General features: G+C 46.7%; 1 protein-coding gene across 1 annotated transcript in view; it reads right to left on the reverse strand.

The window, feature by feature from the left end:
* Positions 1–6,164: 6,164 nt before the first annotated feature.
* ALMS1 (ALMS1 centrosome and basal body associated protein) overlaps positions 6,165–13,323 on the reverse strand; it is a gene marked incomplete at its 5' end in the record, with an annotated part of 41,927 nt that continues 34,768 nt past the window's right edge. Inside the window, 2 exons of the mRNA XM_082315919.1 lie at positions 6,165–6,500; positions 13,218–13,317. Coding sequence (XP_082172045.1) covers positions 6,456–6,500; positions 13,218–13,317 — 145 coding nt within the window. The 3' untranslated portion in view covers positions 6,165–6,455. The remainder of the gene's footprint in view (positions 6,501–13,217; positions 13,318–13,323) is intronic.

Here is a 13,323-nt window from a genome sequence, read left to right on the forward strand (position 1 = left end):
GGAGAGATTCAAAGGCATGAGAGGGCTTTCAGCCATCAGGAAAGCATCACCAGCACGGTCCGGAGGGACGAGGCTGTGCAGAGCTGCGGAGCCCTGCGAACGCCTTTCCAAGAAAGGGCAGTCGGTGGCCAGGAGTGCCACGGAGGGGTGAGCCAGGGGCTGGGTGGAGTAGGGACCGTCAGCCAGAGGAAACCCCGGGCAGCCGGCAGGCTCCGGTCTTCCCCCAGCAGCCCATCAATCCCAGCGTAGCTTCACCGCTACTACGTTACGTGACGTTTTTCCTCATTCCTCCACTTTCTCAACCAGCGTGGATTAATGAAAGTAGCGCGGTCTCGGGGGCTGGTGAAGGCAGAAGGCTCTGCTTCCCACCGGCGCGGGGAACCTGAGCGTAGCCGTTGGCCCTGGAGAAGTACATGGCCCTACACCGGGCTGGGGGCCGCAACGGCTGGTGGTTATCCAGAGCAGCTTATAAAAGGCCTTTTTGTGCAAAGGAACAGGCGTTTTTCCCCCTGCCTGCAGCCTCGATCACTTGATATCTCTGCTGACAAAAGCCTACAGAAGCCGTGGCACCCGACCGTGGTCTGCAGCTGGGTCACGCAGCCTGGCAGCTGAGCCCGAGATCGGGGATTTCTGCGTCCCAGCGTCAGCCAAGGGCAGCACGTGTGAAGCCAGGGTGGGGGATCACTCACAGCCGTGGAATTAAAGACAGGGAGAACCCCTCGGTATCCATTTTCAGGGTGCTCCTGTCCTCCCAGGCGCTCGTTCTTCGTAGTCGTGAAGGAGGCCACCAGCACATCGAGTCGCACAAGCAGAGGAGGTGTGCGCGGGATCTTCCCACGCTTTGCGTCTTCCACCACTGCTTCGTCAGCACAAATACCTGTTATGGGTCCTTCTGCAAAGGACGAGAGCAGCTTAAGGGAGCAAAACAGCTCTACACCATTCATAAAAAACTGTGCCTTGAAAAAAAAAGTCTCCTTAGACCCAATGTCACATCATCTCCCATTAAAACGATGATTCAACCTGCACACAATGCCACAGGAACACAACTCCTCGTTCCGGAGGGCACGGAGAGCAGCTGGCGTGCTACGTCCTCCAGATCCGAGAGGCAATTCTGGGAGTCCAGGAGACCGACTCTTCTCCAGGGGAAGGCCAGGGCTGGCTCCTCGGCAGATGACTCAACCAGACTTGGCAGAGGCCGGCAGCAAGCCCCCTACGGCAGAGTGATTCGTGGGACGCGCCGCATCGAACTCGGGTAAGGCAGCCAACACAACTTTGGGAAAACGAGCTGGAGTTTTTCTTTTGCATGATGAAGACAAGTTTGAAGTAGCTTCTGATAAAGCTAGCGAGCGACAGGGCTGCAGCACGTGGGCACATAAATAAAATTAGGTTGTATTAAAAAACAACCCTTCTCCCCTATCAAGACCTCTTACAACTGTCCTCATCACCGTGGAATTTGAGTGCCTTCCAGAAGTGTATTAATCAACATGGCTTTCATTTGTCATCCAGAGGTCATTCACCCTCCCGCAGGGTCTAATTTGGCCTGGAGAATTCGGTTTATCTGCTGATGTAGGGAGAAAAATATTAATAAAAAGTTTGACTTTCAAACCTTGCTTGTGCGAAAGAATCGTGTCTTTTCCATTTACAGCGGTCCGACTGAATTCCTTCCCCCAGCCTACGACGAGCATGTCCAATGACTTCATGTTACACTTTTAAGCTTTACAGAAGTAGAGCCGCCCAGCTGGCCGACTCATAAATGCAGCATAAAGGAAGCAATATATTAAGATCTTCTTTACTGGATTAAAGTTTGATCTGGGCTAATGAACAGCCAGCCAGGAAGTCATTTCTTCATTAGGGTATGGCTTCAGGAAAAGCGCATTGTAAACCAGGATGCTCTCGTGGATAAGCAGAAGCGATGAGCTTACCTGCTTTTGCAGGGGGCAAATCTTCTTCTTCGGTCTCCTCCTCTTCAAAGTCATTCAGTTGTGTTCTCCCACAGGCACAACCACTAACAGATTCACCACCGACAAAGGCAGGCAGCAGAAGTCCTTCAGGGAATCACAGAATTGTTAAGGTTGGAAAAGACCCCCAAGATCATCGAGTCCAACCGTTAACCCAGCACTGCCAAGTTCATCTATACCATGTCCTCAAGCACCACATTTATCCGTTCTTTAAATCCCCCCAGGGATGGGGACTCAGCCCCTGCCCTGGGCAGCCTGGGCCAGGCCCTGACAGCCCTTTGGGGGAAGAAGTTTTTCCCAATGCCCAACCCAACCCTGCCCTGGCGCAGCTTGAGGCCGTTCCCTCTCGTCCCATCGCTTGTTCCTGGGGAGCAGAGACCGACCCCCCCGGCTCCAGCCTCCTTTCAGGCCGTGGCAGAGAGCGATGAGGGCTCCCCTCAGCCTCCTCTTCTCCAGGCTGAGCCCCCCCAGCTCCCCCAGCCGCTCCTCCCCAGCCTTGTGCTCCAGCCCCTGCCCCAGCCTCGCTGCCCTGCTCTGGCCACGCTCCAGCCCCTCCATGGCCGCCTTGGGGTGCGGGGCCCAGCGCTGAGCACAGCATTCGAGGGGCGGCCTCACCACTGCCCAGCGCAGGGAGACGATCACTTCCCGAAGCAGTCCTCCAGCAGCCACCCAGTCTGGACCAGGCCACATCTAGACGGACGTACAGTAACACGACTATATTCTGTGGGGAACTTCCTTTTCCAAGGAAGTCGTGCACTTCAACTTTTCTTTTACATCATCCTTGCGATTGGTTTCCATGGCAATCTTTCCAGCCACCAGCGATGAGAGAACACGTCCCAGACAACATCTGCTCGAGCTCCTCACGCATTCCCCCATCACTGCCTGAGGCGACAGACCTCTAACTTCAGAGTGGTTCTCCATAGAAAGGACTCCAAAAACACCCACCGAGAACCAAAGGACTTAGCATGTCGTTATAAAAGGTCCATCAGGATGGAATACAAAAGGTAGAAATAGTGGAAATGATCACAAAAGAGGAAATGGAAGGTGTTTCTGAAGAGCAAACAAGCCTCCTACTTTAAAACAAGGAACCTTTCAAAGCGTAGGGTGGCTTTTTTACACCCCTTTCCCCTGCTGCCTCCTTGCCTTGCCCGCCTCACCCGCACATCCATCCATCAAGTCCAGTTTGTAGACGGTACATCTACAGGCAATCCAAAGCCAAAGACCAGTCACTGTATTTATTTGATGATGAACGAGGTACAAATGAACGATGATCAAAGCTGCTTTCAGTTTCTAGAGACAACTCAACAGAGAACGGTGCTGCCCTTTCCCAGTTCCCGAGAGAGCAGCTACGACAGCCGGCCTTTCGGTGAGACTCAGTCACGCATCTGGTATCTACACAATAACCGTTGTGCAGGTGGGCATGGCAAATGCCGATCAAAGAACATTTCTGATTAACTAATAACAAAAGCCTGCTCCTGTAGGGTTAAAAAAAAAAAAAATAAATAGTTCTGTCCTCTTTAAACTTCCAAAGATTTGCAGAACTTACCCTAAAAGTCTTTGTGTAGCAGTGGATTAAGATGAGATGACTCCACTCTGGAATCAACACAAGACGAGCCTAATTTCCTGAGTTTTTGGAAAGAAGTTTTGCATGTTGGAACCAACGACTCCAAATGTCAACAGCCTCTTTCCATAGAAATATAAACACTGGATGCTTTGCACCCAGCACGAGCTTTATCTGACTGATGACAACAAGGAATGGTCGTGGAGGGGCCGTGAGTCAGCTTCACTAGCATCCCTCACCAAGAAATCAAGAGAAGGATGGACGATGACGCTGTCAGAGTGCAGGGCTGAGGAGAAGACCTGCCTCCTTTAAACCTGATCTTCACAAGTTCTGAGAAGTTGCAGCTCCTCCCGATTGCATTTGGAATTACAGGTACTCACTCCTCTGGGGAGACAAATCAATCTATCTCATGCTGTTCCTCCACAAAACTTTCTTTTCCCCCCACTGTGTGGAAAGTAAAGAGAATTTTTGTAAAACAAATGTAAAAAAAAGAAAAGAAAAGCTTTACAATATTTCAGAAAGCGGAGTGTAAATTCTTTGTGTGCCCCGAGACCAGCGTAAAACATCCAAGCACAGTCTTCCGATCACACATTCTGATATACTAAGGCAGGCCTGAACAGAAAATTTTTTAGCAGAAGCAAACACTTCTCCCTTAGCAAAGACAAAATGCTACAATATTATTAGCAAACGAGGAATTACAGCTACTTGTCACTAAATCCCTCAAGCCGCAACTCTAACAACTCACAGAGTGACAGCGACTGTTATGGTAGTGCACGTTTTTAAGCGAGGTAAAACATAAAAAAAAAATTTGCAGCAGCTCTTCCTTTGTTTTGCAAGGTTTTGCAATGTGTAGTTCTCTACTCAGAGGAGGATGGGTTGAAATGGGCCTTTCTTGGATTTGCAATCTGCTTGGTTATTGGCGCCTATGCTTTTGTTGGGGAGCAACGCACAGGCAGGCTATGGACATTTAAATAAAAACAACCATCAGCTGTGTTATCTGACTGTAAGAAGACTTCCAAGCATCCTCGGAGGCATCAGCAGGGCTCTCTTGTTTTTACATCAGTTGAAAGCTTAAAAGCATATTTAAGAAGCTAACTGGCTTTAAATGAGCACTCGGTGAGGTAAGATCTTGTCCTGACTCCAACACAACTGAATTCCTTGTCGCAAGGAAAAAGTCTATTCATATGTATACTGGAGAACGGCATGAGAAATCTCAGTACCAGCAAGTTTTAGCACCTTCTGCTTCAGCAAGGTCCAAAGCTGCTTTCTAGCCCCAGAAGTGCGCTTCAAAAGGCAAAGCAGCAGCTTGCATCCACACTGATCCCAAGGACAAGATAGCGGAAGGAGCAAAGGGGTAAAAACAGATTTTGGAAAGTGGAAAGGTCTAACGAGATAAGCCATCCTCTGAGCTGATTTATCGCAGCCATGTGATACTGTATTATTTTTAATCTGCACTTTTAGCTTCAGATTTCTGAGACCAGACCAGATATGGCCTTCTGACATATTAGATCATGGTTTTGTGGTGGCTGGGGTTTTTTTGCATGCTATTCTGATACGAAAAGTACATCCAGATAAATTATAAATCTTACACCCGGCTATATTCTCACATTTTATTTCCTTCTGACTCTGGGGTAGGATATAACAGCTGCTTTAACAGCACGTAGTACCACCGGCACAGGACACAGTTTGCAAAATACCGTGCCAGGTCTTTGTCTAGCGTAATTTAGTGTAGTTCTACTGACCTTGAAGGGAATCACATTATTCCCCATCATGTGAAGATTTGATTCATTACATCCCAATGTGAACTCCAGGGGTAACTGGCAGAGCTGGACCGTAGCCACCACTGGATGGCTTAGCCAAGGGGTGAAACAAGAAGTTCTATGAGATTTGTAGTGAACACAGGAGGTCAAAATCTGAGCTGTGCCTCACCCTCTGCAGAATTGGGTGTACTGTTACAGCTCTTCCTTGAACTAAATTGCTATGAACATCTTAGATACAGAAAATAGGAAACCACTGTTTCACACCCACTCAGTTTTCCTCAGATGTCTCATCCTGTTTATACACCATACGAACTCTATTGCGATAAGCAAATGAAACTGAGACTTCAGGATTCTATCGCCAAGAACCACAATCTTTATATTGCACCTTTTGCCACTGCGACGCTAGTGAAGTGTACACCCAAGTACCCCGCCAGAATGCAAGCACCGAATGAAGTGAGGGGGACTCTCCCAGGCAAGGCTTAAAAATTCCCAACATCACAAAAATTTTCTCTGATTAGACTCTCCTGGCTCATACAGAGAGACAGCAAACCAAGCGAAAGGTCAGTGAAGTCACGACTCCCCCCCTCTTTCAGAGCTAATAACGTCCAGTTTAAGCAGCCATTCCAGTTACCTTGCAAGTTTTTAGGTTCTGTCTTGGGTAGAGTAAGAGGGGATTACGGCCTGGTTTCTTCAGATGTTGTCCATACAGACCGCGAAGATACATTTCATGACTGCTGCAACAGTTACTACAAATCGATGTTATTTATTAAGGGTTTTTTGCAGTACAAAACATTACAAGTAGGTTTTCTACATTGAGATAGGAAATAAAAAATATTTTAAAATCGATGTTAAAAACAATTTAAAATAAATATATAAAACTGCTATTCCAATCAGGTAGTTATAAATATATTATGAACCAAGTACTTCCAAACTACGTTTACCTTGGAAGTGCATAACACCACTACAAAAACCAGCCATTTATTTAAAAATCTGTCATTCATATCAAATCATTGAGTCTTAAATACAGCAAGATTCCATTAGTACAAAAACAACTCAAGTGCATACCACAAAACATACACCGCACAAGTATTTACTGCATTATCTTTTTCACATCGCGGTCTCCTTTACGCTGCAAGTTTACTAAGCACAATACACCCTCGTTTGAACAGATCTTTATCAGTTCCACGGCACCTTCCTCCCCAAGACACGGTTGGTGATTTTCTGAAAGATAAAAACAAAGCGAGAGAGATGAGTATTATTCCTCTAAAAGTTAAAAACACTAAGCATGAAGATATTGTTAATAAGTTTCTAAACAGAATATCAAGGCGTAATACAACACTAAGAAATGGCTATTAAATTACACCTTTTAGGACATTTATTTATGACATTTGTCATAAATAATTTGTCATAAATTTGTCCTTTTAGGACATGTATTTATTACACCTTTTAGGACATTTATTTATTACTAAATTACACCTTTTAGGACAGCTAAAGCAGCCTAGCTGTTTCTCACTCATTGGTATGGAAAACACCGGGATATCCCTGTGCTGGCTGCTGGGGAAACGGTCAGAAACAAGTCCAAGGAGTCAGAATACATCTTGACATCAGCCGCCAGACCGCTTCCCCAAGTAACCATGGCGCATGTCGTGCTCCTCACCTTCTGAATACAAACTTCGGGGTGTTATGTGTTCCCCAGCTTGCGAAACATTTATGGAAGGACACAGGAAAATTAGAGTTGCAGAGAAGAGTGACAAGCATAGTGGAAGATACAGAAAGTGTTTTCTACAATAAATAACTGCATAAATTAGGACTCTTCACTACAGCGGGAGGGATGAGCCATGACTGAAGGGGAACAGACGCAAGTCTGTACAATCCTAAGCAGCCTGAAGCAGGTGAAAAGGCAATGTTATTTGCGGATTCTTCCAAAAATAATCTGGGGAGGCATCGTATAAAATAACTGGTAATAGGTTTTAAAGAAACAAAACAAAAAGACACAGAATACTTTATGTCAAGAGTCACAGCCTTGTGCAGTCAAACTGTGGAAGTCTGCTCTGTGGTGCTGCGAACACCAGGCGTTCACACTTCACAAAGCAAGTGGACAAATTCATGAAAGAAAAAAAAAACCCCACCAACCCAAAGGTCGATTCGAAGCCCCTTGGACATAAATCACACCAGCCTGTTAGAGCATCTTTGGGAAGTACTGCTAACGCTGGCTCTGTTATGTTATTCTTCCCCAGGCACCTGCGAGCGTGACCCATTCTTACGGCGACGGGCAATCCAGAAGAGAAACACCACAGTGTCGATCTGCTGGAGGGCAGGGAGGCTCTGCAGAGGGCCCTGGCCAGGCCGGGTCGATGGGCTGGGGCCAACTGTGTGAGGGTCAGCAAGGCTCATTGCCGGGTCCTGCACTTGCGGCACAACAACCCCAGGCACCGCTGCAGGCGTTGGGGAGGAGCGGCTGGGAGCTGCCCGGGGGAAAGGGCCTGGGGGTGCTGGTCGACAGCCGCTGGACATGAGCCAGCAGGGTGCCCAGGTGGCCAAGAGGGCCAACGGCATCCTGGCTTGTATCAGGAACGGTGTGGCCAGCAGGAGCAGGGAGGTGATGGTGCCCCTGTGCTGGGCACTGGTGAGGCCGCCCCTCGAATGCTGTGCTCAGCGCTGGGCCCCGCACCCCAAGGCGGCCATGGAGGGGCTGGAGCGTGGCCAGAGCAGGGCAGCGAGGCTGGGGCAGGGGCTGGAGCACAAGGCTGGGGAGGAGCGGCTGGGGGAGCTGGGGGGGCTCAGCCTGGAGAAGAGGAGGCTGAGGGGAGCCCTCATCGCCCTCTGCAACGGCCTGAAAGGAGGCTGGAGCCGGGGGGGTCGGTCTCTGCTCCCCAGGAACAAGCGATGGGACGAGAGGGAACGGCCTCAAGCTGCGCCAGGGCAGGGTTGGGTTGGGTATTGGGAAAAACTTCTTCCCCCAAAGGGCTGTCAGGGCCTGGCCCAGGCTGCCCAGGGCAGGGGCTGAGTCCCCATCCCTGGGGGGATTTAAAAGCCGGGGAGACGTGGTGCTCGAGGACATGGTATAGATGGACTTGGCAGTGCTGGGTTAACGGTTGGACTCGATGATCTTGGGGGTCTTTTCCAACCTTAACGATTCTATGATTCTGCTAGCTCAGCCAGCAGATCCCCGACATTCTGAAGCATGGAGTACGTACTAGGTGGCTTTATATACGATAAAGTATATATTTACGATAAAGTAAGAGCTTTGGGTAACTCATTATTACTAACAGCAGTGGGAATGATACAGCCATTACCTGATGAGACCTTTCGCATCATACAGATGAATGCAACACGCAGCTCAGCTTTTATACACACACACAGAGCATGCAGTATATGTGTATATAGTATATACATAAACTACATCTAGTGTATCTACCAATACAGAATATACACTGCTTACATACATACATATAAAAAGAAGCGAAGCTGCTGATATGAATCTCAGCGTGAAATCTCTCTCAAACACCTCACGAAGCCGCAGATGGGCTCAAAACACCTCGCACCACAAAACCTCTGACCAGTCCTGAGGGCTCACAGGCCCTTTTGCAATCTAACAAGCAAACCCAGCGAGCAATGAGATGCTATCGCCCCTCCTTGCTCCACTGGGCAGGAAGTGGCTACAAAACAAAAAGCCCTAACATGTTGCTGACAGGAAGGAAAATGTAGCCAAGGGCATGAGAAACAAACATTAAAAAAAAAAAAATAAATAAATGTAAAGCAGCAAGCAAAGTGCAATTCAGTTTTACACCTCTAGAAGCATGTGGGTTTTCCTTTGGGGTAGTGACACCTTGTGGCCCCTATCTTGCATAGGCTCTAAAGGACACGTCCCATACATAAATAAAATACAAGTGTTTAGTGTTCCTGAATGCTAACATCTTTTTTCTTTTTTAAGGGGTAGAGAGAAGTACATCCATTAATAACTTTGCTATCCCCGTTATGGAGGTTTCTCCCATGCTCCCTATTTACAAAAATGGCAAATTCACTACATCTCATAGAAAAGCCTCAGTAACGGAACGAATTTGTATCTGATAAACTCATAAAATTCATTTTCACTTCACCGGGGTTGAAAGAGTTCTGATTTATGCTGCCATCAGATCAGAAATCTGTCTCGACTAGACAGTTTTCAAAATTAAAGGGCATGCACCATTCTCTTATCCGACTAGCACAATTTTATGCTCTATTTGAAATTAAAAGTACAAAAGCCAAGGGATATTGGGACAGAACATCAGCCCAGACGCATGTGCATCCTGCGATAAAAATAACTTTGCTATCTTAATAAAGTTAAGCATTTAATGATTTCAAAAATTAAGAATGCTTGTGCAACCCTCAGTCGCCTTCTAGCCCATACCCTTTCCTGCCCAGGCTCCCATCCTCACTCCGTGCGAACAAAACTGTTATTTCATCCTCTCTTCGCTTCCCACCGTGCTGCCTCACATTGCCACGGCAGCACACAAATGCCTTAAAACAAGCACTGACAGCCCTTACTTCTCAGGTGTCCTCTGAGTATTTTCACTCGTACTTTACAGAAGGTAAGAGACTTTTGTTCATATATATATATATATATACACACACACACATTCACATACATACATACACACACACACACACACACTAATTTGGGGCCCTATTTGGAGGCAAATAAACTCAGTTTCATCTCATCCCTCAACCTGGACACTAATTTAAGATCATTATCCTTGGTTCCCTACAGCTAACGAAGAGTCACACGCTGCCTCCAGAGAGCAGTGTGTCCCACCTAGTAGCGGTTGTTGCTCACACTGGGAACGTACAATTTTAGCTGGCTGGTTGGTTTCTCCTCGGGATATGTTTCTAAGAAGCTGGTATTCATTTTTTTTCTGAAGTACTGACCCATAAATTATATCAATATGCAGTTATACCTAACACACCTCTAAATTCTTGTGTGAGAATTTCACTTTTAAGTGATACTTCAGCAAACATTTGTCCATGACGATGTACATAGAGGTATGGGGGTGTGTGCATGTTTAATTTATTGCTTCCTTTCCCAAACATGAATCATCCCTAACCCGTGAGCCCTCAAAGTCCTACAGAAACAGCCTGCACACCGCACTGCTAGCTAACCCCATCCTCGGAGCCAGCCTTACTGCTATTAGTGAGGTGTACGCCTAGTTTTACTTTTACATGTCTACTCCTTTGGTATCAGTGACAGGAATAGAAGCAGAAATTCAGCCAAGAAAATAGGAGTGTAAGCCTCAGACACTCCAAAACAGGGTGCCTCAGCACAGAGAGTTTCACCAGCAGTTTAACCTGCTGAGCTGCACTCTGAACTGGAGTAGCTGGGGTGTGAGTACATCCTTCCCCCATCAAGATGACCAGTGGTGGCCTGTCAAAATCCAAAGAGCGAAGGACAAAGAAGTTTCATTAGGAACAGGGCATGCCACTAAGCACTGACCTGGGAGTCAGAGATACAAGTACTATGCCTGGCTCCACCGCTGACCCACATGCAAACTTGAGCGGGGCACTTGACCCTCTGCCTCCCTCTCCTTTCCCAAGCCTTGCCCGGATAGATGCCGAACGATCTTGGAAGGAACTGTCCCCTACTAGGTTTGTATAAGGCACAACAGGACTCCTCTAGGTGACTGCAATTAAAATAAGAGTCAGATCTATTCCAGAGCACTGATCTGCTGTTCTGCATCAGCAGTTCACGAACTTGTCGCTATGAGAGACACTCACACCGCAGTTTGGGCACAGTGCTACAGATCATTTAAATGGTACAACCCTAGATTTCATATGTTTTTAGTCTAGCTTTTGTACCAGCCGTCGTCTTCTCCTAATAGCCTGTGTCATCTTTGGAGTCATTCCACAGAATCTGTGGTTCTTTTTTTCACGCACAATCAGATCCGCTTAGAAACTGATGCTCTCAGCAACGCATTTACCAAATTCTAAACAAACCATTCACTGTATTTACAGCTACTTACTACAGCTATTCTGCATCATCAAGGAAGACAAAAAGATTACAGTATTTACTGCGATGAATCATCATCCCTCTTCCAATCAAAACCACACTTGTATACAAAACCTCTGATCCAATTCCCTCTCTGCTTCTCGCTGACTACGCTACTTCAAGTCAACAACTGCCAGCTTTCATTAACTCTTATGACCTTACTGTACCGGTGTCTGAGATTCTCAGGCTAGCGACAAAAAGGTGTTCTGAATACACCCTGCAAAAGCATCAAATTCCAGTAATTCTAGTGGTAAGTACCCACAATCAGATTAGAAAGGTATTCTGGATAATACATTGCATTACAAGCCCTGACTTAAAATCCAATTACTGCTGTTCCCAACAAATAACTAACCCTATTATTCCAGCTCTGGTAGGACAACACAGCCAGGAAAGAGCTGCAATGCTAAAACTGAAGTGCAAGCTTAAGACCCAGAGGGGGGGGGGGGGGGGGGGGGAATCAATTTTCATTTTTAATGCATGTCCTTAAGCCACAGAGGCTTATAATGCAGTTTATTGCTCGCTGCCAGAGTTCTCCAGAAGGCTACGTTTTATGGTAAATGAGTTATTAAAAAGCGAGAAGGTAAGTCAGGTTAGAACCTCAGTGTTTGTATTGCAAACTGTTGTTCCTCATCTTTTAGTTCTTATTAAGTCTTAAGAGAAAGCTTAAGCATACAGCTGCCTAGAAGAGCTTAAAAAGTGACACACCGGTCAGTTTTGGAGATGCACTTCTCCGAGGGGACAAATGGACCTCCTCTGTTTTATCAGGACATTTATCACATCATTGTGTATAAACTGATACTGCTTGGTACACAGAAATACTAGATAATTAGATGTGTGCACAGGGGAGGGCATAGGGACAGAAGACTCTCCTCCTTGTTACTTGTCGTGCGCAACCCAGGTGAGTCTCTAGCACAGGGTTCTTCCACCTTTCTGTCATTAATTAAACCTGTGGTTAACGGACAGACACAAAGCACACGTTACACAACTCGGACAGCCAGCGAGGAAGAGCATTAGCAGCGGTTGTTAGCTGGGACAGAAGCAGGCATCCCTGCAGGGATCTCACTGCTTCATGGCAGAATGAGGCAGGATTCAGCAGAGTCCTAGAGTAACCCAGCAAAACGGGCCCCACTGTTTCCTTCTCCTGCTCACCAAAACCCTGGAGTCCTCACCCCACCTTTGCTCTGCTGCCGGTTGTGTGGCGAGGCCCCAGCACAGAAGCTGTTCTTGAACAGCTGGATAAGTGTTTGTGGTTCAAAGTTAGTCACGCCCATGCTTAGGGATACCGGTTTATTCTACAGCTTGCCAGACAGAGGAGATCCTTGGCTGATCGGTGCCAGTGCGGTAAGGCAACACTATTAGCTGAACAAACACATAATGGTGAAATCCACAGCCCTCAAAGTTAACAAATTACCACCAGGACTGCCAGTTCTCCGTTGGAGCAAAATTAAGAATGACGACTCCAGGCTTTGCTAACCATGGTTGTGAAGTTAGCTGGGAATTGTGTAAGCTAAATCCATCTACAGCAAGGGTACACGAGAGCAAAACCAGCAGCCTTCAGTTCAAGGAAGCATGGTCCTTCTTCAAATATGCTCCACGATCGCTCTGTTCGGCCCTCAAGACTGCGCAAGACCTTTTTTGTATGCTTTAATCAGGACCATGCTTCCTTGTCTTTTTTCCATACACCATGTGTAGGTACTGGAAGGATTTCAGGTTAAGTAAGGGGATTTTTTGTTCCACGTTTTGCTAAGCTTGACTGCTTTGACCCTGATTAAATGCTAATGTATCCTAACCACCTAGAAGTTGCAAAATAATAACACAGAATTAACATTTAGTAAATATTACTATAATGCTTGTGACCTCAAGAAAAAAAAAAAATCTAAAATGTTCCAGTATAAATACTTGACCAGAACACCTACCGTTTTGTAAAGCTGTGCTTTCAGGCGGTATGAGTTGTATTCCATTTTCCTCTTCTCTTCCTCTCGCTTCTTCTGCACCTCTGGCAGCTGCTCATAGATCCTTAAG

The sequence above is a fragment of the Platalea leucorodia genome, assembly GCF_965183815.1.
Source record: "Platalea leucorodia genome assembly, chromosome: 6".
NCBI lineage: Eukaryota > Metazoa > Chordata > Aves > Pelecaniformes > Threskiornithidae > Platalea > Platalea leucorodia.